Genomic DNA, 13178 nt, shown 5'->3' on the forward strand with positions numbered 1-13178 from the left:
TCTCCCTCGCTCAAGCCTCGTCGCTGTCGCTCTCGTGCGTGCCGACCTGGACCTTGGACTCCCGCCACTTCTGCAGGAACGGCAGCCCAACGCCCGTCCAGACGGTCAAGGCGACGACGAAGGCGAGCGCGCTCTCCCAGCCGTGGGTCTTGGCGAAGGCCGGCGCCTGGCCGCTCGGCATCTGCAACTGCTGGAAGGGGATGACGACGGCCTGGCCGACCGAGACCATGAAGCCGAGCACGAAGGCGCGCTTCTGCTGGTCGCCGCCGCAGGCCTCGTTGGTCCAGCCGGCCAGCAGGGGCGTGTAGCAGCCGTAGCAGCCGGCGAGCACGAAGACGGCGACGCGCAGGGTGTGCGGCACCGTCCAGGCGGCTAGCACGGCGTAGACAAAGGTCAGCAGGCAGCCGACGGCGAAGCAGACAGGCCCGCGGCGGCCGATCTTGTCCGAGACGTAGCCGGTCGAGACCATGAAGACGAAGTTGACGGCGCCGACGCAGGTCGGGATGTTGTTGATCTCGGGCACCGTGTACATCTTGGTTGACTTGAGGTACAGGGTGAAGTACTGGATGATGTAGGAGCCGCAGGTGAGGGTCCAGAAGCAGTAGGCCGCCGTGAAGGCGTAGACCTGCCAGGAGCCGAAGACGCGGGCGACGACGGACCAGTTCATCTTGCCGACGGGCTTGCGGCCCTCCTCCTCGATGCGCTCGCGGGCGCGCTGCCGCTCCCACTCGCTGAGGTAGAAGGCGTTTGTTGTGTGGGGGGTGTCGGGGAAGCAAATCTTGAAGATTTGTCAGTGACACTCAGTGTGACTGCATGCTCGGGGAGGCGAGGGAGTGAGGAAGAGAGAGAGAGAGAGAGAGAGAGAGACTTACAACGCCGTACACCACGACAGGGATGGCGAGGATGAAGTCAAAGATGAACAACCAGCGCCACGCCGACAGGCCACCCTTGCCGCCCATTCCTGTGTAAAGAGCGGATTGCAGGTAGCCCGAGAACATCTGGCCGAGAACGCCGCTCATGACGAATAAGCCCGAGCGGCGCGACAGCTCGCTCTTGCGGTACCAGGAGCCGAGAACGTACATGACGCCTGGCCAGGCGGCGGACTCGAAGAGGCCGATGAAGAAGCGCAGGACGTAGAACTGGTGGGCGCTCTGGCACTTGAAGAGGAAGAGCACGAAGAGGGACCAGGTGAAGAGGCAGCCGGTCAGCCAGAAGCGCGGGCGGACGACGGTGATGACGAGGTTGGCGAAGGAGCCGCCGACGATGGTGCCGACGTTGAAGTAGGTGTTCATCCACGAGAGCTCGTTGCCGGGGCCGAAGCCGAGCTCCTCGGACATGCCGGACACGTAGGCGTTGGAGATGTTGTTTTGGTCGAGCTTTGGGAGGGAGGTCAGTCAGTCAGTGATGCAGCAACCCCACACGGCGCGGTCCAAGTTGACGACGACGCGGCTAGTCTGTCTACACACCTGTTTGATAAAGTACATGAGACAGCCAAAGGACAGCAGAAACCAGTCGAGCTTGAAAATCAGCTTCTTCTCCTCGGGCGAGGTGCCGGGCTCATGCCAGTGGAACCATCCGGCCTCCTGCGGCGGTTGTGGGGGCTCCGGCTTTGTGTCGGCATCGCCGGCAGCGGCGGCACCGGAGGCGGAGGCGGAGGCAGTTGAGATGCCGTCTTTGTCGTCGCCCCGGCCGACAGGGTTAACAGGTTTGACGGCATTGGAGGCGTTGGCGTCGAGGTGCGCCATCCTGACTCGTTGTTACAGTCTGTGTTCTATTTGAAACTCTCACCACTCTCTCGTTGAAGTGATGAGTGGTGAAAGAATGCTGGCAACAACAAGTGGGTGTTTGCTCTGTAAAGCCAACTTTTTGACTACTGATAAAAGTCCTCGCTTCAAGGTGAAGATTCGGGGTGGGGGAGGGAGGACTGGGCAGCAGATCTTTATCAAGGCACATCCCATCCGGAGAAGCACCACAGAGCGGGCAATGGCCCGACCACGGCCTGGATAACGAGTTTTACTGGGTCGAGCACGACATCGGGCTGCCGTCGTGGTGGTGCAACGCAGCTTGACAACCAAAGGCGATAGATAGACTGCGGAACACTACTTTCTGGCTTCGGAAGACAGGGTGAAATCTTTTTTTCCTTTCGGTGTGTGTACGAAGGGACCGTCGGGGAGGGGCCTCTCAACTATAGCTTCTTCTTCTTCTTAACCTTAACCCGTTTTGGAAGATTATGTCGGGCTCCATCCGGTCGGTTTGTTCTTCTGCGTCCTTGGATCCCGACTCGCGCGCGCGCCGCCAAGCTTGGCCCGTCTTATCCCCAGTTCCGATCTTTCTGCATCCTGAATCATCTCCCCCCTCCCCGCTTCTTCGGTTTCGGCTGCGATTGGCTCTGTTCCGTGTTGTGACTGAGTATCATCGCCGAGTGCGTACGTCTCTTACTGAACGACAGGGCGGCGTTGTGACGCGATATCAGCTCTCAGTGGACATATAGACCAGTTTCCAGGACCATTTTGGCCTCCCTTTAAAGTCCGGGTTTCTGAGAGTTTCTGTAGACTCATTCACCCTTCTTCTCTCGCTTGTGACTCAACCTAGGTCCGGCAAAATGGTCGATTTTGTAGACATCAACGGCGCTCGCCTGGCGTACCGCATCACCGGGCCCGAGAACGCGCCTCTCATGATCACGCTCCACGGGGGCAGAGGAATGGGTGAGCATCAAAACAAAACCAAAAATCCAACCCGGGAAAAAACATCATCGTGCTGGGTTTGAAGCTGAAAGTGTCATCGCCGCCCCCAGGTGACCACCGGTCCGACTTCAGGATCTACAGCCGGCTCAGCGACAAGATCCGGGTGCTGTCGTTCGACTACCGCGGCCACGGCCAGAGCTCGCTGACCAAGCCCTACACCTTTGAGCAGATCGTCGACGACGTCGAGGGCGTGCGGCGGCACTTCGCCGGCGACGACCGGGTCATCATCTGCGGCGGCAGCTTCGGCGGGTTCCTGGCCCAGCACTACGCCATCAAGTACGCCTCGCGCGTCTCGCACCTGATTCTCCGAGGCACCGCACCTTCACACCATCGTGAGTCGTCTTCAGAGTCCAAACCACCCACCCACCCACCGTGTGACATTCTTCTTGTCGGTTTTCAGGGGTGCTGATGAGTGTTTTGTTTGATGCTGCCGCCCAGACGAGGCCGGCGCCATTAAGACGCTGGCGGAGAGGATCCACAAGGTGCCCAGCTTCTCCGTCGACATGCTGAAGAACAAGGTCTTTGGGGCGTACGAGAGCGACCGCGAGTTCCAGCTCATCTACTTTGCCATGATGCCGCTGTACAGGGAGACGTTCGACCCCGACGCGGCGCTGAAGAGCAACCTCGACGGGGTGTACGTTGCCGAGTCGCATAGTGAGTCGAGATGATGAAGACACCCTCTCTCTCTCTCTCTCACCCGTGAACATGTCTTAACCGTTGTTCAGACGACCTTTACTCGGAGAAGGAAAAGTACTTTGATTACACGGACCGGTTGCCGCAGATCACGGCCAAGACGCTGGTCGTTGTCGGCGACAAGGACTGGATTTGCCCTCCTGGTACGATATCGTCCAACTTCCCTTCCCCCCCCTCCCGTTGCGAGTTTCTCAAGCAGCCAAAGGCTAACGCACGTCTTCGCATAGAAAACTCCAGGTTGATTGCCGAACGGATTCCTGGGGCCGAGTTGGTGCTGGTCGAAGGCGCCAACCACGGGGTTCATGCTGAGAAGCCGGACTTGGTTCTCGGCAGGATTCGGGAGCACCTGGGCATCTAATCAACCTCCGGTTCTGCATCTTCCTTTTACACTTTCCAAGATGTGCTTCGTGGGGTTTGTCCTTGAACCATGTGTCAGAATGTCACATATAAAGTAGAAACACCACTCCATGAAGTATATAACGAATAGCCTTCTATTATGGTACATTATCAGACTTGCTCTCCTCTTGTGATGAAAGAACACAGGCTAGTCTCGGCACGTTTGTCATGTCAACGAAAATGCTCTAGAAATTCTCATGGCGATTATCATAGTTCCAATCTCTGGTATCGCTGTCAGAGCCTTGATAAATAGCAGACAGTCGATTTTAGATGCAAGATCCTTGAGTGAATCAGCCCCGAATCTTACACATTCCCAGTCTAAACCTTTTCTTCTTCTTCTTCTTCGAACAATATGGTATCTAAATACGAAAACAATGAACCAAGAAACAACATGCGAGAACAAGCCCGCTGCAACACAGCACAACACATCGCATCACAGCACAGCACGGCATAGCACATCTAATCAAACTTTAGAGAAACCCCAGCTCCAACGAGCCCCATCCGTAGTCCATGGACGACTCGTCGTTCCCGACGGACGCCGAGTGCCGCGTTGGCCCCGTCGGGGAGAACGCCGTCTGGCCCCGGAAGCCCGCCGGTGCCGAGGGCTGGCCGCCACAGTCGTCCGGAAACTCGTGGAACGCATAGCACGTCGACCGGCCGAGCACTTCTTGCATCAGCGCGACGAGCCCCGTGATGATGGGCCGGACCATAGCCTGGTACGATTCCCTGGAGGACGACGTCGACGCCGACGAAGACGAGGTCACCTGTCCAACACCACCACTACCGCCACCACCACCACCACCGCCGCCGCCGCCGTAGACATTCCCACCGCTCGGGAAATGCAGGGTCGTGTAGCCGTTGTTGGGCACGCCCGAGACGAGGCCCATGAACTGGCGGAAGACGTGGGCGGCCTGGCGTGCCTGGGTCCAGCCCTCGGGGAAGGCCTCGAGGATGCTCACGACGACGGCGACCTCGTCGCGGGCGGAGAAGGAGGTGCACTCGGCGGCGCAGGCGATGAAGCTGTGGACGAGGACGAGGCCGACGGGGAACAGGCGGCACAGGGTGACGCGGTTCAGGGGCAGCTGGCGCTGCTGCAGGAGGACCGAGGTGGACTGCAGGTGCTTCTGGGCGAAGCGGAGGAGCTCGACGGCCGAGACGATGGGGGAGCCGAAGCCGGAGCCGGAGCCGGGCCCCGAAGAAGAGTTGAAGTGGCAGGGGTAGTGGAGGAGCAGCAGAAGGTGGTAGTACCGGGCGCTGAGCCAGGTGACGGAGTTATGGATGGGCACGTTATCCGGCTCGAGGGGCGAGACGAGGCAGCCGTTGCTGTACCAGTTCTCAATGTCGGCGCGGATGCTCTGGACGATGGCGCGGCGGTCGGCCTGGGAGAGGGCGGCGACGTCGGCCTGCCTGCGGGTGTGGATCTGCTTGAGGATGCGGTCCTCGAGCTGGCGCAGCTGGATGACGTGGCGGTTCGTCTGCAGGATGGAGGCGAAGTGCTGGCGGTCCGGGGAGGCGAACTCCTCGATGGTGAGGCCCGGCAGGGGCACGTCGACGTTGTCGTCGACGAGGGCGACGGGCAGGCCGAGCGAGATGGCCATCATGCGGTCGAGCACGTAGATGCTCCAGAACAGGCGGTGGCGCAGCTCGATCTCCATGGCCGAGAGCGTCTTGTCCTCGGACGCGCGGCGGCTGAGGCCGAGAAGCATGGCCTGGCGCGAGACGATGCCGGCGACGGACCAGGTCGAGATGCCCTTGTGCGGGTCGAAGAGGGAGTAGAGGGCGACGAGGACGAGGATCTGGATCGACTCGAGGTCCTCGCGCGCCAGGCACTCCTGGATGATGTCGGCGTAGGCGACGTCGAACTTGGACGCCGTGTCGTTGGGGATCTGCCCGGCGCGCTGCAGCGTCGTGCAGCCGATGGCCATGACGAGGTAGAGCAGCGTCGACCCGGCGTCGCGGCGGCGCTTGGTCGACTCGCCGAGGGACTCGAGGTCACGCAGGACCCGCGCGCGGTTGACGAAGGGGTACGCGCGGTTGACGTTACGGAAGTAGGCGTCAACGAAGCGCCGGGCGATGGCGTCCCGGGGTAGGCTCGAGGACGTGAAGCCGCCGGCGCTGGCGCCGGCATGATGGCCTTGGCCTTGGCCGTGTCCGTGGCCGTGTCCGTGGCCGTGGCCGTCACGGAGGCCCTCGATGCCGAGGATCCGGCCGGGTTCCGGCGGACCCGGCTGGAGCAAGGCCCGCATGTGGTCGTTGCCTCTCGACGATGGAGATTCCGAGTTGTCAAAGATGCCGGGGCCTGATGCTCCGTGTGACTGCTGCTGCTGGTGTTGGTGCTGCTGGTGTTGCTGGTGATGCTGCTGTTGGTGTACGGCAAAGGTGTCCCTCGGCTCGCCGCGGTTGCTCCCGACGCTCATGGACCCGGACCCGGGCGTGGCGCCGTTGACGTTGGCCGGCGTCGTCGGGTTCATCTCCAGCGGGTGTCCTACGGCAGTAAGAACACCAGCACCACCAGCGCCACCACTACTACTACTACCACCAAGAATCGTCGGGGTAGCGGCAGCCGCCGGCGAGGAACCCAGCAGGGAGGCGAGGTCCGTCCCCGTGTCGACGGCCTCGACACCCGGGACGCCGGGGACGGAGAGGTTCTCGTTGATGAAGCGCGACAGCCACTCGATGCGGGCGCGCAGGTGATGCGTCTGGGCGGCGGTGGAGGCGGCGGGCGTCGAGAAGGAGCAGCGGTGGCCCGCGTTGGCGCAGAGGGTGCACACGGGGAACGTCCGGCTGCACTTCTTCTTGAAGCTGCGGCAGCGGTCGCAGGCGGGGATGTCGCGAACGGCCTTGGGCGACGGGGCGGCCGCGGCGACGGAGGAGGAGGAGGAGGAAGCGGAGAGCGTCACGGAGGTATTTGGACCCCCGGCGGGGCTCGGCAGCGTAGGCGGGATCGAAGCCGAATTTGCCGGAACTGGAGCCGCCGAGAGCGTTGCCATGGCCGCCGAGGAGGGGGAGGAGGACGACAACGATAACGAGGACGAGACCGAGACCGAGACATCCGGGGCGGTTCCCGACGACGGTCCCGGGGTTGGCGGAGGTCCTATCGCGGGCGTCAGGGCCGGTGGCGGCGGCGGCGGCGGCGGCGGCGGCGGGTAGCGCACGGCGGGAGGAGAGGCCGAGCGGCGCAGGGCCGGCGAGGAGGAAGCCGATGGAGACGGCTGTCGAACGCGGAAGCGGTGAATATTGGACCTGATGGGTTCGGGGGCCATTGCGACGACGGTGGATGGACGGCGAGACGCCGACGCGACGCCCATACGAGTCGGGGGCGTCGGGGAGGGGTATGTGCGTGTGCGTGTGCGTGTGCGTCGTGTGGTGAGTGAGTGAGTGAGTGAGTGAGTAAGTGGTTCTCACTCGGGCTTGGCCTGGACAGGCTTGGGGAATGGATCCTTTGAGATGGGAGATGTGACTCCTGAGTCGGGAACACTCCGCTTGTTATCCCGACTGGTGGACGGACGGACGGATGTAGGGGACGTGGTTTATCGACAAGTCAGTCAGTCAGTCTCTGGACGATGCCATGGCTGACGAGGGGGGTTGTCTTGATGGACGTTGCAGATATGTGGTGTCAAGATCATCACAAGAGGGCAAATGACAGAGAGGGCAGAAAACAGAATCCCATCCAGATCAGCGTTGCAACGAGGCCAGTCTGTCTCCCTCCCATTTCTCTCTGCCCACCCAGGGGGAGGGGGCCGGCTTCACTTGCTTTCCGCGCAGATCCGGCAAAGGGCTTTTTTTATTTTATTTTTTGCCTTTGGAGGCCTTGAACAGCACACACACACGCACAGGCAGACGGTACTTCGGACACCCATCCAGGGCGGAGAGAGAGCGAGAGCGAGAGAGAGACAGAGAGAGGGAGAGGGAGAGGGAGAGGGAGGCACAGTGAGTGAGTGAGAGAGAGAGAGAGCAGCACGACTCAAAGGGGTATAGAAGCACGCCATTATGCATCGCCATGGGCTCTTCAGGGGGGCCCGACGAATGAGAATTCTTCTCAAGGCCGTTATTTCATCTCTTTTCCAGTTAGCTTGGTCCAGTTTGGCCCCGCCGCCGGGGATGCGCCTTTCGGAGTTAATAATTCCCCCCCAAGATTTGCTTGCTTTCTGTTACCGCCAGCCAGCAGGTTATTATCCGTATCCATGTTACATGGTATGGTAGGAGAGCAGATAAGGAAGGGGACGGACCTCGGCAGTTGTGGTCGGGTTTTATCGCCATAGTCTGTGAGTTTCGGGAGTTGTGCTCACAGTCAGTCAGTCAGTTGAAGCGGTTGGAACAGTTGAAGGAACCAAAAAGTCACAGCAGTTGGAACGGCCGGCAACTCAGAGCCAAAGAGACAACAACAACTCTGGGTAACCGGGGACTATGTAAGTGCATGTCTCATGTATTGGTACTCGTCCCCCAAGAATCAAGGGCACACATCCACCCCCCCCCCCCCCCCCCCCCCCCAAGACACACCTCCCTGGCGCTGTCGGGCCAAGCCCGACGAGTGTGTCGGGGCGACATTTTGGTGGGCACACATCGTGGTTCGTATGTCCCACAGCAACAAACAACCACCAACCGCAATATTCGCTGTCGTCGTCTCAGCCAGCCGAGCGAGAGTGTCTGAACATCCGGGATGAACTGCCATCGGCTGATCATCACAACCCTCACAAGGCACAAATGGCTCAGACAAGCACCACCCGCTCTCACCGGTCCCTCATTTAAGCCGGGATTCTTCTCTCACTGCTCGCCTCCCAGGTAACTAACTCACCATCCATCCCCATCCGATACCCCCTCATCGTCACCATATATTCCACGGCCCCTCACAGCAGCACCAGCAGCAGAGCCCGGTCTCATCACCCCGCCACCACCATGTCACCCTTGTCCCCCGAGGACAACAGGCTCAACGTCGACCGGGTCGCCGTCATCGGCGCCGGACCCTGCGGCTTGGCCGCCGCCAAGTAAGCCCTCCCCGTCACGGTGTCATAGTGCAACAGCCGCTTACATGGGACCGCCATCGTTAGGTACCTCCTCGCCGAGAACAAGTTCTCAAAGGTCCAGGTCTTCGAGCAGAGGGACACCGTCGGCGGCGTGTGGACCTACAGCCCTCTCAACGTTGTCGACGGCGACTTCACCATCCCGCGGACGCGGCCCACCCGCAACCCGGACACGGCCGTCGCCGTCGAGGGCCGCGCCGCCAAGCAGTTCGTCTCCCCCGTCTACGACCACCTCGAGACCAACATCCCGCACACGCTCATGAACTACTCGGACCGCAAGTTCCCCGCCGACGCCTCGCTGTTCCCGCCCCACCAGGTCGTCAAGAAGTACCTTGAGGGCTACGCCGAGGAGCTGCGGCCCATCATCTCGTTGTCTACCCAGGTGCTGTCCGTCAACAAGGCATCGGACGCCACCGGCGGCGGCGGCGGCGGCGGCGGCGGCGGCGGCGGCGGCTGGGAGGTGGAGACGCGGGACCTCGGGACGGATGAGATTAGCAAGGCCCGGTTTGACGCCGTGCTGGTGGCGAGCGGCCACTACAACGACCCTTTCATCCCCGACATCCCCGGCCTGGCCGATTTTGACAAGGCTCACCCGGGATCCATCACACATTCCAAGTTCTACCGGAACGCGGCACAGTACAAGGACAAGGTAAGATGAGCACGCATACAGGACCCCCTGTTGTTACCAAGTCCAAACCCCGCTCACTCACTCACCCTTCTCTCTCTCTCTCTCACACACACACACAGAAAGTCATCATCGTCGGCAACTCAGCTTCCGGCATCGACCTGAGCGCGCAGATCTCGGCGGTCTGCGCCCTGCCCGTCATCGTCTCCGAGAAGACGGTCCCCAACGCCCCGGCCGAGGACCGCTCGTCGTGGGCCAAGACGACCCCGGAGATCGCCGAGTTCATCCCGGACGGCCGCCGGGTCCGCTTCGCCGACGGCACCTTCGAGACGGACATCGACGCCGTCGTCTTCTGCACGGGCTACTTCTACAGCTTCCCCTTCCTCCGCGACCTCTCGCCGCCCGTCGTCACCGACGGCGCCCGCGCCCGCGGCCTTTACGAGCACCTCCTCTACGCCCACGATCCGACCCTCGCCTTCGCCGGCGTCCCGCAACGCATCGTCCCCTTCCCCATCTCCGAGGCCCAGGCCGCCTACGTCGCGCGCGCCTGGTCGGGCCGCCTGGCGCTCCCGGGGCGCGACGAGATGGCGGCGTGGGAGGCGGCGGCGCTCGCCGAGAAGGGCGAGGGCAAGACGCTGCACAACCTCGCGTTCCCAAGGGACCTCGAGTACATCAACAGGCTGCACGCGCGCAGCCTCGCGGCCGAGAGGCGGCCCGGCCTCGACAACGGCGGCGCCGGCAAGATCCCGCCGTTCTGGGACGACGAGAAGAGGTGGACGCGGGAGCGGTTCCCGCTCATCAAGATGGCGTCGCGCAAGCTGGGCGAGAGGCGACACGAGGTGACGACGCTGGAGCAGCTCGGCTTCGACTACAAAGCGTGGAAGGCCGGCGTGGACGAGGAGGAGAAGCTGTTGTGAGGTCTCTAAGGTCTCTGAGGTCTCTGTAAGGTCTTTGCAAGGTCTCTTGGGCTTGGGGGGGGATAATGTTTATACCATGAGTGAGAGTCAGTACATAATAGAGAAAGGGCTCTGGGAGTTGTGAGAGTCAGCTCTGGAGCATTGGGATAGACATTGATGTGGCCCGATGGATCATTTTTTGGTTGTGTTCCGTCTGGAAATGATGGTCCGTTTCTAGTGATGGATTTTCGAACGGCGGTTTCAATGATGTTGCTGCTGCTGCTTGATACGTTTACTATTCAGTTGTCAAACTGGTTAGTGGGTGTGAATGTGACACAAATAGACACAGAACCAACCGCATGGATTCTCGTTCGATCTGAGCTCGCAGAGTGAAGCGGATGAGCGGACGAACAGGCTCACCTCCGCCGTCTCTCCGCAACAAAGCTGACAAATAGACACTGACCGACGAAGTCGACCGTGTTACCCGCGCGCTACGCCGTCCTCGGGATTCCGAACCGCGCGCGTTGACGTAGCTCGTTCGACTTTCGGCAAGTGAAATCGCGCGGAGGCGGGGAAATGGAACTCTGGTTTTCTTTGCGTCACGCGAGTGATTACAAGGAGCCGCAGTCGGATGATGATGATGTGCTTTCAAAGTGCCTGTAGCGTCTAATAAAGCACCCCCCCTCCCCCATCCCCCTTCTGAGTGTTATGCGTTGGCTGGGGCTTATAAAGCATCTCACACTTCCTAAATATCATGATCCCGCACAGGTTCATGACTGTATTCAGTTGCCATACACCGGCACTCAGTCAGGAAGAAGAGAACTCATCAATATCCGGTGAAACCCTGTAACAAATCTTCTCAACGTGCAGATCAACTTCAACATGAGTGAAGAGGTATGTCACGAAACCATAGTCACAAACTCGGTTCTCACAACGTTGCCCCCCCTAACACGTCCGTCGAGCAGAAAGATCCCATCACCTTGACCCCAGGCAAGGGCGGCGCCTTTGAGCGTGTCGACGCCCAGTTCCGGAACTTCATCTCCAGCGACCCCAACGCCAAGTTCCCGGCCGAAAAGGGCCGCTATGCGCTCTACGTCAGCCCGGGATGCCCATGGGTACGTGATGACAAGAACCCCCCCCCCTTCCCCTCAGAAGTGAAGATTTGTGTCAGAAGTAAGAATACTTGTGTGAGAAACATCACGGCCTAAGCTTACGTCAAGTCAAACACAAAAAAAAGTGCCACCGCGTCATGATCGTCCGCGCCCTCAAGGGCCTACAAGACGTCGTAGACCTCTACACCTGCGCAGTGGTCATGGGCAAGGAAGGTTGGCACTTTGACGACGGTCCCGAGGCCGCCGCCATCGGCGTCCTGCCCGAGGACCCCGTCTACGGCTTCAAGACCATCAGGGAGCTCTACCGCAAGGCCAGCCCGGGCTACGACGGCCGCGTCACCGTCCCCGTCCTCTGGGACAAGAAGACGCACGCGCTCGTCAGCAACGAGTCGAGCGAGATCATCCGCATGTTCTCCGCCGAGTTCGACCCCCTCCTCCCCGCCGCCGACCGCGAGTGCAACAGGCCCGGCGGCGGGCTGTACCCGGAGGCCCTGCGGGCCGAGATCGACGGCATCAACGACTGGGTCTACCACGCCGTCAACAACGGCGTCTACAAGTGCGGCTTCGCCTTCAGCCAGGCCGCCTACGACGAGAGCGTCGAGGCCCTGTTCGCGGCGCTCGACCGGCTCGAGGACCTCCTCAAGGACCGGCCGTTCCTCCTCGGCGACCACGTCACCGAGGCCGACGTCCGGCTGTTCCCGACCCTCGCGCGCTTCGACGTTGCCTACGCCACGGTCTTCATGTGCAACCTGGGCACGATCCGCGGCGACTACCCGAACCTCCACCGGTGGCTGAGGAGGCTGTACTGGGACCGCGGCGCGGGCACGCGCGGGGGGGCCTTCTTCGACACGACCGCGACCTGGCTGCCGCTGTACAAGGCGGGCTACGCCCAGGGGCGGGCGAGGGTGTTGGGGATCAGCGGGCCCGTCATCGTCCCAAAGGGCCCGCGGGTTCTGATGCACGGCCTGGAAGACGAGGAGAGGTTGGCATTCTGACAAGTGGCGGGTTCACTTCTTCGCCATGGTCCAGAACAGCTTTGACCCACAAGGACATTTGAGGGGGGGGGGGGGGGCTTCTTCTCAGAGATATTGTCAGTGCTATCACATATCATGATTTCATGTCCAGTGATGTTGTTCACCCTAAGATACTTTCTCAACTTACAAGGTTGGTTACGTCCTTTCTCGGCCCCAAGTCCAATATCTTATTTCCCCTCGGTTCGCTCTGCCGTGTTTGAAGATACGAGTGTTTGTGGATCGGACAAAGATCCATTTCCTTTACATTCGCCATGCAAGCCGCCCCCCATCCAACCCTAAACAACTATCAAGCTTGAGTGGGTTCCCGGTCAGCGAATCGCTGGCGAATCCGAATACTCGGCTCGGAAGATATCCTACGTTACGAGGTGTGAGGCAGTGCAGGCTCTATTCAGCCTTGAGGGCTGTGCCTGTCAACAATCGTACCAAGACAACTGCTCGATATGCTCCTCTGGTCCTTTTCTAAAAATGAAATTCCTTAAATTTTTTCTTCTAAAAAAGTTTTTTAAACCCCTTTCTCTGTACAAATGCTCAGCAGCAAATGAGTGGTCTAGGCCATGTTGCTCCAATGTTTAAGCCCTCCTCTCCCCCCCCTCCCCCTTAATTGCTGCATATGCCTCCCTCGTGCCGACTTGGTGGAGATTGCTTCTGAACGCCCGG

At 60.6% G+C, this 13178-nt stretch overlaps 5 protein-coding genes across 5 annotated transcripts; 3 read left to right on the top strand and 2 right to left on the bottom strand.

Moving 5' to 3' along the window:
* Positions 1 to 10: 10 nt before the first annotated feature.
* CDEST_06181 (Putative sugar transporter, major facilitator superfamily, MFS transporter superfamily) lies at positions 11 to 1745 on the bottom strand (the record flags this gene model as incomplete). Its single annotated transcript, XM_062922340.1, has 3 exons — positions 11 to 778; positions 873 to 1376; positions 1467 to 1745. 3 exons carry the CDS (start codon positions 1743 to 1745, stop codon positions 11 to 13), a joined length of 1551 nt encoding a protein of 516 aa, XP_062778391.1.
* Positions 1746 to 2365: 620 nt separating this feature from the next.
* On the top strand, positions 2366 to 3929 carry CDEST_06182 (Putative alpha/beta hydrolase-1, peptidase S33). The gene is made up of 5 exons (XM_062922341.1): positions 2366 to 2705; positions 2795 to 3076; positions 3183 to 3398; positions 3470 to 3580; positions 3665 to 3929. The coding sequence occupies exons 1-5, from the start codon at positions 2603 to 2605 to the stop codon at positions 3793 to 3795; spliced, it is 843 nt and encodes a 280-aa protein (XP_062778392.1). The 5' UTR covers positions 2366 to 2602; the 3' UTR covers positions 3796 to 3929.
* A 374-nt stretch (positions 3930 to 4303) lies between these two features.
* On the bottom strand, positions 4304 to 7096 carry CDEST_06183 (uncharacterized protein; the record flags this gene model as incomplete). Its single annotated transcript, XM_062922342.1, has 1 exon — positions 4304 to 7096. One exon carries the CDS (start codon positions 7094 to 7096, stop codon positions 4304 to 4306), a length of 2793 nt encoding a protein of 930 aa, XP_062778393.1.
* Positions 7097 to 8429: 1333 nt separating this feature from the next.
* CDEST_06184 (Putative flavin monooxygenase, FAD/NAD(P)-binding domain superfamily) lies at positions 8430 to 10396 on the top strand (the record flags this gene model as incomplete). Its single annotated transcript, XM_062922343.1, has 3 exons — positions 8430 to 8818; positions 8882 to 9503; positions 9602 to 10396. The coding sequence occupies exons 1-3, from the start codon at positions 8730 to 8732 to the stop codon at positions 10394 to 10396; spliced, it is 1506 nt and encodes a 501-aa protein (XP_062778394.1). The 5' UTR covers positions 8430 to 8729.
* A 537-nt stretch (positions 10397 to 10933) lies between these two features.
* On the top strand, positions 10934 to 12644 carry CDEST_06185 (Putative glutathione S-transferase, Thioredoxin-like superfamily). The gene is made up of 3 exons (XM_062922344.1): positions 10934 to 11269; positions 11341 to 11490; positions 11613 to 12644. The coding sequence occupies exons 1-3, from the start codon at positions 11258 to 11260 to the stop codon at positions 12480 to 12482; spliced, it is 1032 nt and encodes a 343-aa protein (XP_062778395.1). The 5' UTR covers positions 10934 to 11257; the 3' UTR covers positions 12483 to 12644.
* The last annotated feature ends 534 nt before the right edge of the window (positions 12645 to 13178 follow it).

The sequence above is a fragment of the Colletotrichum destructivum genome, chromosome 4 (assembly GCF_034447905.1).
Source record: "Colletotrichum destructivum chromosome 4, complete sequence".
NCBI lineage: Eukaryota > Fungi > Ascomycota > Sordariomycetes > Glomerellales > Glomerellaceae > Colletotrichum > Colletotrichum destructivum.

Bases quoted from the DNA above. Each gene is read 5' to 3' on its own strand.
- CDEST_06182 (XM_062922341.1), top strand. From the start codon at position 2,603: ATGGTCGATTTTGTAGACATCAACGGCGCTCGCCTGGCGTACCGCATC. The intron at 2,706-2,794 runs GTGAGCATCAAA...CGCCGCCCCCAG, and splicing joins CCACGGGGGCAGAGGAATGG to GTGACCACCGGTCCGACTTC. The intron at 3,581-3,664 runs GTACGATATCGT...GTCTTCGCATAG, and splicing joins GGACTGGATTTGCCCTCCTG to AAAACTCCAGGTTGATTGCC.
- CDEST_06185 (XM_062922344.1), top strand. The intron at 11,491-11,612 runs GTACGTGATGAC...CACAAAAAAAAG, and splicing joins TCAGCCCGGGATGCCCATGG to TGCCACCGCGTCATGATCGT.